General features: G+C 44.4%; 1 protein-coding gene across 2 annotated transcripts in view; it reads left to right on the forward strand.

Annotated features, from left to right (window-relative positions):
* The window catches only part of HIPK3 (homeodomain interacting protein kinase 3), a 754,208-nt gene that overhangs the window by 722,254 nt on the left and 16,480 nt on the right, over positions 1–15,474 (forward strand). For both annotated transcript variants that reach the window (XM_069623579.1, XM_069623578.1), the window contains exon 15: positions 10,511–10,638. In XM_069623579.1, coding sequence (XP_069479680.1) covers positions 10,511–10,638 — 128 coding nt within the window. The remainder of the gene's footprint in view (positions 1–10,510; positions 10,639–15,474) is intronic.

Raw genomic sequence — 15,474 nt, forward strand, 5'->3', positions numbered from 1 at the left:
TAGCAAAACCAGAAGTCTTTCCGGGCTTCAGCCAGATGGTTGAAGAGAGAGTCAACCTAGCTGATGCCTGTGAGACTCTGGAGCAAAGTCAAAAACTAGTCTTCTTGGATTTTCAAGATCCCTTTGCGGTGGACTCATATGACTGTGGTTGCACCGACATCCACACAACAACAATTCCCACGGACCCTGGCATGACTCCAGTGTTTGTGAAGCAATATCGCTTGCCTCTCGCATCAATGGAGTCCCTTACTGAAATAATTAAGAACCTTGAGTCCCGTGGGATAATCCGTCCAGTCCACAGCACCTTCAATAATCCGGTGCTGGGGATATTGAAGCCAAACGGCCAGTGGAGACTCTGCGTCGACCTTAGGGGGCTCAACAAACGGGTCCATACTTCCCGATGGCCTCTTCCCTACATTGACCAAGGGCTGGCCCAGATCCCGGGGTCACAGGTATTCACAGCAATAGACCTGACCAATGGATACTGGACTGTACCTGTCAGTAGGGAGGACCAATACAAGCTGGCCTTTACCTTTGGGGGGGCAGCAGTACACATGGACCTGGACTCCCTTCGGATACATAAACTCCTGGGGTCTCATTCACCAATGCATTCCCTACGCCGGCCACAAGTTTTTTCCCCGTTGTTGTCAACATGGTAGGAGCATCCATCCACATAGACAGTGGGCATTCCCTCACACTTGTCTTCTTCAAAGACTTTGTGTGGGGAATTGAGGTATGCCTCCATGTTGTCCTTGATTTTTAGACTTTCGCCCTCAAGACAGTTTTCTCTAGCACAATCATGCAAGTCAGCCAGACCTTGCACGTGGGGACTCTTCTTGTTTTGGCCATATCTGACCTCCACAGGAAATCTAAGAAAACACCTTCAATATGCTTTTGCCTATGCTCAGCTAAATCTAGAGATCTGCAGACAGCATGAAGCCCCACTATGACTTAAAGACTACTAGAAAATAATACAATGTAGGAGACCGGGGTCTACTTATACAATTTCCAAAGGAACCATGCCAAACAGCGCAAATGTTTGCCTACCTGGAGGGGTCCTTTTGAAATTGTAGAAAAAATCTCACCAGTCGCCTACAAAATCTGCATCCCCAAAGGAAGTTTGGCAGAGGGGAAAGATAAGTGGGTCCACATTAACCAACTAAAGTGTTGCCATCCTAGGCACACTCTGCAGCAACTGGAGGAGTCCTCTGGAACTCCAGAGGGGTCACTCCAGCTCCCTAGAATTCCAACTATAAAATATTCCATCTATATAGTAAATACATTGCTAATATAACAATGTGTCCTGATTTGTCAAAATGTATGTGTCCGCCCCACTACATCAATAGTGGTGGGGAAATGTCTACAAATATGTTTTTGCTTTGTCGTGCTAGAATTGGAAACCCTGGAGACTAAAACCAAGGAGGACCACCCAGGGACCGGAAGCAAAGATTCAAGGGGCCCGGAGTATCGCTCCATACTCGCATCAGGACTGGGCGAGGAGAACTGGTCGATCCACCCCTGATGGAGGAAAAGATGATGAACTTTGCCATTTTTGGAACCAAAAGAAGAGAGACTGATCCCAGTCTTGCGACTTCCCATTGATGGACGATCAACGCCAAATCACAAGGGGGGGGGGGCTTGTGGGTTCTGACCCACTCGTCTCTGCCCCACAACATCACTGAGTGCTGCTTTCATCAAAAACAGAATGGCTGCCGAAAAGCCCTATACGCTAAAAATCTCTGCGAAGTGCGCAGGGAAACCTGAAAATAGGCTGCCAAATCTATTTTTACCTATGTCAGTGGTAAAACAGGAGACCACACTTCCAAAACATATCCTTGGTCTGCCCACAGAGTGAAATGAAACTACTTGAAAAGGCAGTGCTACATTCCAAGGAAAACCCAGGAGTGCCTTAAAATCTGTTTTTCCTTGGCTGTTGAAAGTGCAAAATCATGGTTCCCAAACAGCAAAGAAGATCCAACATCCTTGTGGGGGGTGTTCACCATCACCTTATTTAAGGAATCCCCATAGGCACAATGTCAGGAGAAGCACCTTTCATCATAAAAAAAATCCACATTCAAAAGGTGCTTGCCTGGGAAAAATGTTGGATATGGGCGCAGTACCGCCGCTTGCCTGTGTCCAAGCTGTCATTTACTTATACTGTCAGTTTAAAACGTGTGTCTTAAAATCAAATTGTGGAAAAGAAGAGACTTGCCATCAAAAACCATATAGGTTGCTACAATTCCATTTCTATGTTTTGAAAATACTGGAATGAAGAGATCTGTGTGTATAGTTGTTGAAAATGTAAATTTTATTTTAGAAAAGACAATTTTAAAACAGTGTTTTAAAAGTGAACTAATGTCAGCCACACTGGACTTCAAAGACATTCCACAGCTTCTCCCAAACAAAGAAAGCTGCTTCCTGCTCTCTGTTCAGGAACTGGCATTGAGTTGTTAATGGAGGTGGAAGGGGATTTTGACCTGTTCCTGAGTGGAGACAAGACTCCCTTGACTGAAAGGAAATGCAAATTCCGGTGTCAGCAGAAACCAACTGCCAAAGGAAGAGAGGCCCAGGTTGCTCTTGGCCCAGCCCAACCTTGGAGGCGGGACTAGACAGATATGTGTATCTTAAACTCCAAGGAAATATCTTTTTGGAAAAAGACTCATAGAAAACTGTGGAAAACATGGAAAAATCTGTGTTTTATAGGTTGTTAATATGAAAATGCTGCTCACAGTTTGAAACTACTCTGAACCCTGTGCGATATTCTGAGACCGGACTACCGAAATGTTGATGTAGCAATTGTGATAATGCTAGGAATATGAAAGTTTACAGGATTATGCCCAGATTTCATGCGCATCTATGTGGAAAAATGTGTACAGATCTGACACTGGGTAACCAACCAAAAGCACAAAAAACTGTCAATTTTGAACCGAAACGCTCAAGAAGATGGGACTCGGACGGATACATGCTCTATTAATTCTGTGATGTGAATATGTATTAGCAAGTTGGTGATATTGTAAGTATGCTTTATATGAAAAATAGATTTTCTGTGTAGAAACAAAGGGGAGGTTTTTCCCTGATTTGTAAATTGCAGCATCACTGACACTAGATTTCCTTCTCAAATCAGCAGAGGGGAAATACTCTGACCAATCAGATTCCTAGAGGGTGGGCTTAGTATAATCAGCCTACCCACCCCTTTGGGAAATACATAAATAGGGACAGTTTAGGACCTAGACACACACATTCACCCATCAACTGATTTACTGGCGAAGCGCTCTGCAGGAGAATCCAGATCCAAGACTCCAGAACTCAAAGCAGAAGGCCCAATTCCAAAGCTGAACCCTTCTCAGCTTGGCCTTTAAAATCTTGCAATCTGATTTTAACCCCAGACTTCCAAGGGGCACATCAAAAATTGAACAGCCTGGCTGTGCTGTTTCTGCTTCTTGCCAAGAACACTTGCCAGAACCCAGAGATCCAAACCAGTAGAGCAGAGCTGTAACCAGATAGCTATAACTCTAGAACCCACCCGTCAGATCCAGTTTGGAAGCCGTGCAGAGACCAGAGTGCCGTGCTAAGTGCAGAACCAAGCGCCTGAATCCTGCCCGGTGGGCTAGCAGATTCCAGTACAAAACCTTTGACCAGATCTTTGACGGGCCTATTCCAAACCATAGTTGCGAGTATCTATAGCATAGAATTGTCCATAGCCAAACTCTTATCCTCAAGTAATCCTATTCAACCTATTCCATCATATCCAGAACTGCATTGTAGAATCTCTTTTGTCTTTTCTGAATCTTTCCCTCACCCATATAGTCCTTTGATAATTGTAGTGATAATATCTTTGCGCTGATATTTTTGCTGAAGAAAGACAAGTGTCTTGGCGGGCAAAGGTCTGAGCAGAGGTGCCGCTGTCCTGGTGGCTGTCCCGTTGGGTATTTTGCATCTTCATAGCCTCCCTTAGTGTAACGGAAATATTTGTTTGTAATTCTAAAGCGCATCTTTCATTTGAAAATCTTGACTCTTTCTGAGAAAAATCAACCTCCATTAAAACCTTCATAACTTCTGAACCGTACATGCTAGAAATGGCATTTAAGTGTCAAATTGAAGCTAACACCCTCAGCTTTCAAATGAATCCAACTCCTTATAGTTTTGCCGCAATCGCGTTTCTCGCACACTGAAAAGTTTGCCGCAGATTTGCATTTGGCTCAATTTCATCCCATGTAAAATAGCTATTTCTTGCATCCGACCTCAGAATTCAGTTTCCAATCTGCTAGTCATTCAACCATCATTGCTAGTGTTTACCTGAAGCTATCCAAAGTGGCTCCTAATAGTTTTGAATCAAATTCCGAGAATTAAATCAATTTTTCAGGGATTGTTCCCATTCATTGCAAGCCACATTCAAAAGCATTTGACCTGTTTAAAATCATTCCTGTTTCTCTCTATGTTGCTGGGGGGGGGGAACTAGGATTGAAACTGTATTGGTTGAGATTGTATATTCCTGAAACCTGTTTTCTCTCCTTCGATCTCTATATTGCATATTAGTGGGGATTGAGTAGTATCAGGGGGAAAGAGTGATTACATTGCATTTGATTGAACACACAAAAGTATGATTTCTGTGCTGCATTAAATTCTTATCATTGCATTTGACTGAACCCACACAAAGTTTTATTCTATGCTGCATTGTTCTTCTCATCCGTACACCTACTGATTAAAGAGATTGATTGTAATATCACCCATTGGTGATCATTGTATAAATATTAATAATGTGATATCTAGATATTGTTCAAATTCATAAGTGTGATATATATATATCTTGTTCAAATCCATAAATTAAATATTTTAACTTTGCAAAACAACCTTCTTCTTGGTTAAGTGAGACCTCAGGGATTCAATGAGAGGGGCGTGATATAAGGGTACATCATTCAGAAATAAAAGCACTTATAGACACAAATATATAATTAAGGGTTCCAGCTGTGCATCACACGCTAGGCATTGACTTAGGTGGAATGCTGGGTTGGAATCACTTACAGAGCGGTGTGGTTGGTAAGTGGTATGTCAGAACACCACGTTTTGTCGTCGGTGCAGATTTCAGGGGTGGTGATAGGGGATTCAAGTTCTTTGAGGATGAGAACAATTCTTTGGTACTAGAGTTGGCACTTGAGATGTGTTTGTTATAGGAATTGATTTTCAGACCATCTTGGCTGCTGCGGTTAGGTCTAACATGGCGACATCCGAATAGCTGGTACTAGATGTTTTTCGAAAATAAATCCAGAGATAACCAAAGGTCGCGTCTCATCGAACGGAGGGTTAAGCCAAGAAAAACCCCCTGAGACTAGGTGAAAAGTATAAATGATTCGGAAGGAGACGGCGCCCAATAATCTTATTTTTATTATTTATATTATATTTGCAAGGTGCCCTTGAGTGATGACACGTGTTTCGGTCTCCCTGAGAGCTTTTTCAAATCAGGGCTGTTTCTTAGTCATAGCTCCAGAAGTATGTTATTGGAATTCACTGATGCCCCTATTTCAAAGGTAATAGATCCGCCGTAATAATAGTTAGATCCCTCTGCTTTCCATTAGGCGTACAATCGCGTGCTACACGAAGTCTCGAGACTTCTTTAATCGTGGGTAGGCTCACTAACGCTTTGAGATAGTCCTAGTTCAAATAGTGAGTTAGCTATAGTTGTGGCCTGTTCATCAAGAGGGTCATTGAAACCCAGGTTGAAGTCGCCTAGGACTAGTCGTTGAGACGTGGTTTTAAGATTATCAGAAAGGAGAGTATGTATGTCCTCCTCAAATGTTCCAATGGGGCCGGGGGGGTCTGTAAATGAGATGGATAGTTAGTGTCTGGGCAAAAAATTAAGCAGGCAAATACTTTGGATCCTCCAAGAAGAATCCTACAATTCAATAGGCTAAGCCAAAGTCAATGGGCAAAAGTCTTGTATAGGATGAAGCACTTCTGGTAAGTAAATGGAAAAGTCTTTGCACATGTTCTTAAGAGTCTTTGATGAAAAAAATCATCCACAAGCGGATTAGACTTGTGAGTTGTAGAACTTTTAAGCACTCTACAGTAAGAGGTAAGTTCTCTCAGACTTTTTACAGTACCTTAGAAATTAAGAAAAAGATGCAGCTGACGACTTCTGTTCCTTTGCAGCTCTGCAGATCTCACTGTTCCTGGGCCTCAGTCGTGGGGACAAGAGGGAGGTCATCGGTGATGCCTGCAATGCACTGGGACGGTAAAAACCCGTAACCGGCAAACTTCACTTTCAGTGGCTATTCAGTGTTTCAGCTACTCGCGTCTACCGCAAATCGCAACACTGCGGTTCCCGGCTGTCGAGATGGACTTTCCTTGCTTCTGGGGTCCCGCACTCTGAGGGGGCACAGGCTCGGTCAGTCCTGCTTCTTGGGAGTCCGGAGGATCTTCCAAAAGCTCTAGGCCAGCTTAATAGCAACATACACAATCTGGTGTTCATCTACCTGGGTATACAGTTTCCAGCAGCAACTCTGTGGAAATTCAACCAGCTCCGATAAGGATGTCCAGGTGTCTTACTTTGGAGTTGATTGGTCCCACCAACTCAAGGGGAGAGGTTTTCCATGCAGGGGCTTCTCTGTTGATGTGATCTTTGTGTTTTGGCACTGCAGCAGGGCTTCGCCGGGCAAACCAACAGCCCAGGAGTTGCAGCAGGCATCCTCTTCAAGTTCTTCTTTGGTTCCTACGTCCCGTGGTCGACTCTGCCTTCCAAGCCAAAAGACTTGCATTTTATTCAGTTCTCTCCCATTAATTCCAGCCTTGCCGGACAGTCAGCTGGCCAATCACCACAGAGTGCATTTGGGTCTCCTAGGAGTTTAAGCACAGGGAGTTTCGGGCACCTCCCTCACTTCCTGCCTACCCCAGACACTCTGGAGCCAGAGGCGGGTTTCACTCCTGAATCCCGCCAAAGGCAAAATGAACAAAGAGACCAAACCTGGTTTGGCCCGCAGAGTAAATCTCAAGAAGGACCTTTCCAAAACGAAATGGAGAAAAAAGAAAAGCGGGGGCCATTTTCACAATGATGGCTCCGGTGGGTGCTTTACTGTAGCTGCGAACGCAGCCTGCGGTAAATAAACACCATGTTAGTTCAAATGAAACCACTGCCAGCAGCCATTCAGTGAGAAAAGGGTAACATAAAAATGTTACTTGAGAAGCTAGACAAAGGGGATACTAGGTAACCCCTTCAGCACTCTATTGTAAGATAGTGTGTGCTGGGTCTAGAAAGTTACAATGGTAAGTCAAGTCAATTTCACTTTAATGCTCTGGGAAACAGTTTATCCCAGAGAAAGTAGTTAAACCTTTGGGAAATCTAGAAGACTTCCCTGTGTCACTGCACTGAAGGAGCTGTTTGACACAATGTAAAAGATGATGCCTATGGAGTTTGTCAGACTCCACAACCAAAAGAAACGGTGTACAAAATTGCATTAAAATACATGAGAGAGTGGGGGAAAAAAGGGTCTCACTCTCTCCAGGTTTAAAAAATCAAGTCCTCAAAATCCAGCAGAGTTGCTGGGGGTCTCTAAGGTGGAGGGAATTAGCACATTTCTGAGAACTCTCCCCAACACCTCCCTACTTTAAATGGCTGGTGGCAGTGGAAATGTTCCCACCATTGTGCTTTTCTACCACAGGCTGAACCCTCAGCTGCAGTACAGCATCCATGGGTGACAATTTTGTTAAAATGACCGTGACTTCTTTTTTCGTCATTTTCTGTTTGTGAGCTCTTTCTTGGCTTTTACTCTGCGTCGAGGCACATTTTAGCCCCTTGTTCGTTTTGCATTTGGCGGGCTTCAGCCCTGACGCCCGCCTCTGGCTCCAGTTTGTCTGGCAAGGCAGGATGTGAGGGAGGTTCCCGAAACTCACTTGATTTTGTCTCTTGGAGTGCCTGTATGCAACCAGTCCTGAAAGCTGCTCTGAAAAGGGCAGCCACCCTATTGTGTGATTGACAGCCTAGGTTGTGGATGAATTTGAGAAACCTGCTTAAAAGGCGAGGGTTTTGGGACTCGCGGCAGTCGTCCACTGGGAGAAATACTCAACGAATAAACCGTGAACCAAGTTTTCGGCATCCTCGTGGACGTTTGAATTGCCGACTGAAGCCCTGCTGCTGTGTTGAAACTCCTTTTTTCAATTTGACAGAGAAGCTCTGGAAGGGGCGACTTCTCCCCTTGACTTTGTGGGACCAACTAACCCAGAGACGAACTCCACATTGCCGTGAGAGCCTAATGCCCGGGGTGGGATGTCCGTAGTAGAGTGCAACATCTGCCGCGGAACAAATATGGCTAGAAGCTCCAGGTGACTCCTAAGGAAGGGCCTCCAGAACCAGAGTCCCCTCACCAGAGTGCAGGACCGAGGGAGCAAAGAGTCCAAAAGGTGTCCAAGATCCACAACAGTGCTGTTTGCTAAGCGCTGAAACCACGAAGTGTAGCTGAGCCGAAAAGAGCCGGTAGCTGCTGACCTCCCAAATATCGCTGCAGGAGCCCTCCAGAAGTCCTCCCTCTTATCCCCATGACTGAGGCTCAGGAACAAGGGTCTGTACCGCTGTAGCAAGACCGAATCCAGCTGGATCACTCTTCTTCTAACCAGAGTTACTGTTTAGGCTTGGGGTACTTATCTTATTGCCTTTAGCCACGCTCTTCTCACTTGGGAATTACATTGGCTTACTTTTTACGAGTTGGTTCCAACTCTCTGCTCACAGGCTTAACAGCTTGTGACCCTACAATTGATTTTTCTAAGATTCTCTAACTTTGTGCAAGACTTGGATCTAAGAAGTACATTAGATCCATAGACTGTGTTTCAAGTCACCTCAGGGTGTAGGAATTGTGTATGAAGCATATCCAAAGAGTATCGACTAACTTGTTTTGATTCTGAAAAGTATTTTTAAAGTATATTTACATTGCTACGAGGAATTGCCTTTTTAAAGAATGATTTAAAAATTGATGTTAAGTAAATGAATATTTATAACTCAAACCTTATATGTATGTGTTACTTGGCTACTTGCATTTACGGATTCCATTTGTACAGCTCTACAGCTCACATGTACCCCTCTTAAGATAGGCCTCAGTCACACTACCAACTTGTGTAGTACAGACCTATACCAAAAGGTGGGTTACCCAATACCAAGCAGGTAAGTTTTGTGTAGTCTCACACAGTGTGACTGCACCCATTCTTACTTACCACTACCCAACATCTTGTGTCAATCTGGTTGAGAGTGCAACAGCCAGACATTATTACTAAGAGTGTGAGCAGTTCACATATAGGGTTATGGAGACTGCTGGACATGAGCAGCATGTGATTGGGTAAGCCTGAATCCACAGTTAAGCGAACACATGTTGGAAAACATATGAAAGTTGAATGAAGCGGCCCGCAGGGATAAGGAGTTAGCTAGCTGGTGCTTGAGGATATTCTGCTTCCAATGTCCCATATAAATGGGAAGCATCTGTTCATTCATTTGTCAAACATGGGATTAAGTGCTGAAACGGACGCCTTACCACACGCTCCCAATAACTATTTTGAATATGTATGTATATCACACTTATATAACATACTCTACCTGCAAGCTTGTCTCTTGCTACTACCCGGTATCTGTACCACCAGATTTATTCCAACAATAGAAAGACTGGCAATCCTTTCCCATGACCTGGCGGGCCCAGCACCTTGATTGACACCTTGATTAACCTACTTGCAGAACACCGTTCTGACCCTTCTCCTACTTAGTAGGGAGAGACACATTGAGAGCTCTGCCAAATGACAGATTCTGAAAGCTTTCGTTGCTAACCCGGGGTACAGAACAACTTGAAATCCATAAGCAACCCAAGTGTAGTATTGGGACTCTAGGGAGTCTGTCTCCAGCTGTACTGCCTCTACTGGACACATTCTACACCTCCTGAACAGACAGCTGCATGGTGTCCCATCCTTGTCTGCACAGCTGCACCACTAATGGTTCCCCATCTTTCCCTGCTTGAAGATCCTCTTCAGCTGCACTCAGACCTGCTCTTGGATCACTGCAACACAACTACTGCTGGTAACCAGAGTGTGTGGTACAATAGATGGATTTAAGAAAACCTGAAGGGTGGGCAGAGTATGGCATTTAAGTTTTAATGCAGGCAACTGGAAATCCATTCATTTTGAATGCACATATTCTGCAAATCTTTGATAAGGAGAAGTATTTGGATGTCCTTATCTTGGTAATGGCTCAAGTAAGATAAGAACTTATTATATAGCGAATACTACCATAGCGTTATCGCAGTGCTGTAAATAATGTATGTTAATGAATTTAATCGTACTCTGTTTACAAGCGCAAAGGTCAGCTAAAGCCCAACAACTACAGTATTGCACTAGAAGAATAAATGTTCAGGAACAAGCTGTGATGCTTCCCTTCTGTTAATATCTATCTTGTGCAAACCTCTCAAAGTTGATCTGTGCACATCCGCACTGCATGTGCTTTCCTAATTGTTTGGTCTAATGTCAAAACTCCATGTTATCCTGTCAGATGCTGTGTGTCAGCCATTGATAAAAGGCAGATCTGCACCTGGAAGAATCAATCATACACCAGCTGTGGGCCACCGGCAGCATAAATTGGCATCTGCATTCCAGCAGCAGCAAATGACTTTCAGTCAGGTATGTTTAGCTCTCATATTTATTCTGGATGGCCATTCTTTAAAAAACATGTTTTTAAGTTTCTTTCTGTTGAAAAAGATTTTCTGAAATAGTGTTGCCCCAAACACCTTTCCAAGTATGTTTTTAGCCTCACAACAAAATGGTCAGGAGCACTTTTTAGAACTTTAGCCCTTCTATATTACAAATCTGCTGCAATAATCACCTGCACCCCAAGTACTGACATTTGTTTCCAATCTGTAGTTCTTACAGTGTTTTTTGTGTTAAGTATACCCTAATTTTCCTGCCTTTGTAAAGAGATATGAATGCTAAAGATTGTACATAATTTTCAAAATGTTTAAATTGTGTTCCCTTACATGAGTGGGAGTTATCAGAGGCTGAGAATGGGTTGAATTTTTAGTACAGAGTTCTAGGGTCATCCTCTCACCCCATAAATGTCACAGTTAAAACCAATTCCCTTTTTGGTATTCTATGGAACTTCTTTGTGGGTCCACTAAACATTTTGGTTTCTTTTTGCGTTACAGGATGGCTTTCACCACCTGGTCAACGGACCAACTTTGTTCATTTACATAACAGATTACATCCTTTGTGACTTCAAATTGTAAAATATTCAGCTTCCAACTATTGAGTCTATACTAAGTAAAATGTTTAGCTCCTACATAATAATGCAATAACGGAGAATCTTCTAAGTAAGTCAAATTTAGTTTTTCGAACCAGAGTATGAAATTAGATAAAAGGATTCACATTTTTAATTTGGAGAACACACTTTTGCATGGAGATAAAAACTTAGCCAAGGCCTCGAGAAATGGGTTGCTTGAGCTCTTCGGCAGTCCTGGGTGACCTCTATCCATACCCTACATTGTGGTACCTTTCTTTGTTGGCTGACTGCTCAGTCGTTGCCCTTAATCTGTCGGGCCCTTTTGGTCTGGTTCCTCACTCTTCCTGGTGTCTTCTGTGTTACAGCGGATGCTTCTGACTTGTTGATTCCCTTCCTGGGTACAATCGTTATTATTTTCATCCATCTGCGTCGTCACTCGTCCAGAGTACTTACTGGATGCTTGTCCCAGCCCCGTAAAAGAGTACCTGTACTGGCTTGGTTCTCCCACCATTTCTGAGCCGAATCTTCTGTGGCTGGCACTATTAGTACTTGTCCCCGGGTCCTGGAGTCCTGATATACCCCAGGTTGTTTGTCTTCAAGGGGTCCCTTATGTCTAGGAGCATTGGGAATATGCAGGTTCCCCTCTACTGCAGTTTTCCATTACCTTCCACTGGTTTGAATCCTGCTTGGTATACCTCTCCAGATGGCTGTTTCTTGAACCTGAATTTCACAAGGGAGCCTCCTGGTGTTCTCTGTGGTTCGGTGCTTTATTTGGCATCAATTATAGGTTAAAACTAGCCCTTGCCTAGCTTTAACACAACCACAACTTGACGGTTGCTTTCTATGGACAAGACCTTTGCAAACATCTGAACTCCCGAAAAGGGGTACTTGTCTGGACTTTCATGTTTTTCTTTGCTCCCCTTTGGGATCCTGGAGTTCTCTGCCAAAAACTGCAACTTTAGGTCAGAGGGCTGCATGCTTAGACTCATCAGATGCTTTGGACCACCACTCGCATGATCCTTCTCCAAAGACTATGCTGGCTAGGGCCACAAGAATTTCGCTTGCCCTTTGGCCATGTTGTACTTGGGTCTTCTTCCTACCCGCTCGGGTCTGGAATTGCCATATGTGGATTGCCCTTTCCTGGGGAAAGCTTCTGCTTTCCAGGGCAAAGTGGTGGTCTGTGTGTTCGGCTGGATGTGGGGACTGGGACTGTCTGGTCCCAGTCCATATCCCGGTCACATGGTGTCTGTTGGGTCTGTTGTACAGAATGTTTGGCCAGTGGCTATCCATGATTGAATATCCATTGCCAGTTTGAATGGTGCAGATCATTGCCATTGGTGGACCTGGGCACGCTTCCAGTCCAAATCTTGGATAAAAGGACTGCTGCAGCCATTCAACAGATCGTTGTTGGGGTCAAGACCCCTACAACGAACTGCAGCCTGAGGACAACCGTTGGAGCTGACCAGCATCGCCTACTGCCAAGTTCTGGTGAAGCCCTGCTCTTCTGTCCTGATCTCAAAAAGGCCCTTGTCTGTGCTTCGAACCCTGGACCGGTGGGAACAACCAGTCCTGGCCCCTGCTGAGCCGTCGTAAGTGTGAATGGGCTATCTAGTGAACTGGCCAGTTCTCTCCTGGGCTACCTCCTTGCAGCTGTTAAGAGTGCATCCTTGGAGGATATCCAACTTGTGCTACAACACACCTGCTCCTTTGTCATTTCTAAGATCGGCTGTTGCCACCTGCTGGTGGTGACCCCGATGCAACCAGTCATCTTCTTTCCCCGGAGGTCTTCTGAGGGCACCTGTCCGGTTGAAGTCTCCTTTTTGTCACAAGGGTGTTCACCTGGGCAGTGCCTGGTACTGTAATACAAGTACCATGACTGACCAAAACTAAATCCCACTTCTGAGACTGACCTCTGCACCCCTGGGCCTCTCTCGAGCGCACCAAGCACAGACGGATGTGTCCCCAACTGTATCCGAAATTTATCCGGAACCTCTGAGGTGGTCTCTGGAGAAATCGAAGTAAAGGGGATAGAGGGGGGTGCTAAGTAACATACCTGTCCCTTCCCTCCTCTCTTCCATAGTTGCATGGATGTAAAGTCCTGTCCCTATCTCTATTCCTGAATTAGATTGGTGGTGGTCTAGTCCAGGATCCCTCATGAGAATTAATCTATATATGTAGGGTCACTGCTTAATGAGTATTTTAAATGCCTAATGAATCATTGTATTTTTTTTGTATTCTTGCCTGTCTAACTGGAAATATTGGAGTGCTCCGTCTCTCATTGTAGCCCTAGACCACTCGCACCCCTCCTGAGTCTAAGCCTTTTCCTCTGCTAACTACCTTGATTGGATTTGGCTAGACTTCAGTGTCTTTCCTGTTTACCATAATGGGTTGCCCTTCCAAAATCCACTGCAGGGTAGATTCTGGACATGCGTCCTAACAGCCACCATACATTAAAATCGGGTGTGGCTTATATTTAAAGTTCACAACTGTCACCAGGATAGGAACTTTGATAGTTGGGTGGTTTGGGAAAGCAGGCTGCATGTCTTCAATGCAGCACCTGCGCTGCATTGACTTTGCTGTCACTGCAGCTGTCAACGGGGCACCTGATAACCCATGGACCTGCTCTGTACCACTGGAGAGCAGGCGCTGCAGATCAGGGTACTAATTCAGCTGGTCACTTGTGTGCACAATGCTTTTGGCATGGATCTTCGAAAAGGGGGAACCCAGTTGACAGGTCACCCTTTCTGAGAAAGAATTACCTGCATCATTTTATTAATTAATACAAAAATCCAGGGCTTCCACACCCTTGCCATGTGGCAATTCCTCACAGCAGCACTGAAAATGCAGTAATTAATAGGTAAGTATAATTTCATTAGTGATGACACCATTATGAATACACAAGCATTTGGAGGTCATATTGTCAGCTTGGTGACGTGACTATTTAGTGCTCGGTGTGTGTCCGCAGTGTGGCCTGGGTGTACCACAATAACCAAGTGGGACCCTGCCCCGGAAGCTTATCTTCTGATGCCTCTGAGGAAAGTCGACACCTTCCTCCAGGAGACAGGAAGACTCCCTGGGAACCCGGAGCATAAAGACTGTGCTTTCATGAAAAAGGCCCTCACACATTGTTGGGTAAGATTGTATGCAGTATCCCTGTGGGCGTCTGCACCAGTCTTGTCCTCTTGGTATTGGGTAACCCACCTATTGGTATAGGTCTGTAGTCCACAAGTTGGTAGAGTGACTGAGCAGCCAGACTTATCTCAAGAGGGGTAAATGTGAGCTGTAGAGCTGTAGCATTGAAATCCACAAATACAAGTATACAAATAAAACTTGCTCTCAAGGTTTTCTAGTAAAATAATTAACAGTTTTAAATAAGCCTTTTTTAAAAAGGGCAATATTGAACAATAAAAATACACTTCATAACACTTTCTCAGAATCAATATAAGCAAGTAGATATTCGTTAGAGATGCTTCAGACACCCCTCCTACACCCTAAGGTGACTTCAATTACTAGGACAGTATTGGTATTTATATATCACTTTTTGTACTTGGTAAAATTTTGAGGTTTGTGTAAAAGGATAGGGAATGAGAAAGGTTAACAGGTTCTCGGAGCATGTGTGCACTATTCAATCGCCCAATGAAGTCTAGATTCAATCTTTCCCAGCAATACAATTTCAACTTATGCACCACCTATGAGGGACAGTTAGAATCAAAGCCAATGGTCAGAAGAGTCTGCAGGGAGCCAGGACAGCCAAAGTCAATTTGAAGAATGTCTATGAAGCTGAGGCACTTCTTTAGATAGCACAAAGTTTAGAGAGTTTGTATGACACTACTGTTGGGCCACAAGCTGCTAGATTTGTGAAAGACGGAGCTGAGATCAACTCTGCAAAACGCAGCTACTGCAAGTCTCAACTGAGATAATGCAACCAACAGACAAGAGATAAGTAGCCCTTAGTCAAGACAGTACCTTAGGTTTGAAGAAGAGGATCCAACTGGCTTCTGTTCTGGTTACAGTCGGGCAGATCCTGGGTTCCTGGGCCTTAGTCATGAGGACAAGAGGGAGGATGTCTGGAGGACTGCTGCACTGCACTTTGAAGGTAGTCGGCGGCTATGGGCTCTTTGCAATTCAGCGGCAATTTGCGATTTCAGCTACCGGCAAATAGCACCACCGCAGATCTTGGACACTTGATGGGCTTCCCTTGCTTCTGGAGTCCAGCACTCTGGTGAGGTGGCTTGGGTTGT

This window comes from Ambystoma mexicanum, chromosome 11 (genome assembly GCF_040938575.1).
Source record: "Ambystoma mexicanum isolate Mex_15411 chromosome 11, UKY_AmexF1_1, whole genome shotgun sequence".
NCBI classification, from domain to species: Eukaryota; Metazoa; Chordata; class Amphibia; order Caudata; family Ambystomatidae; genus Ambystoma; species Ambystoma mexicanum.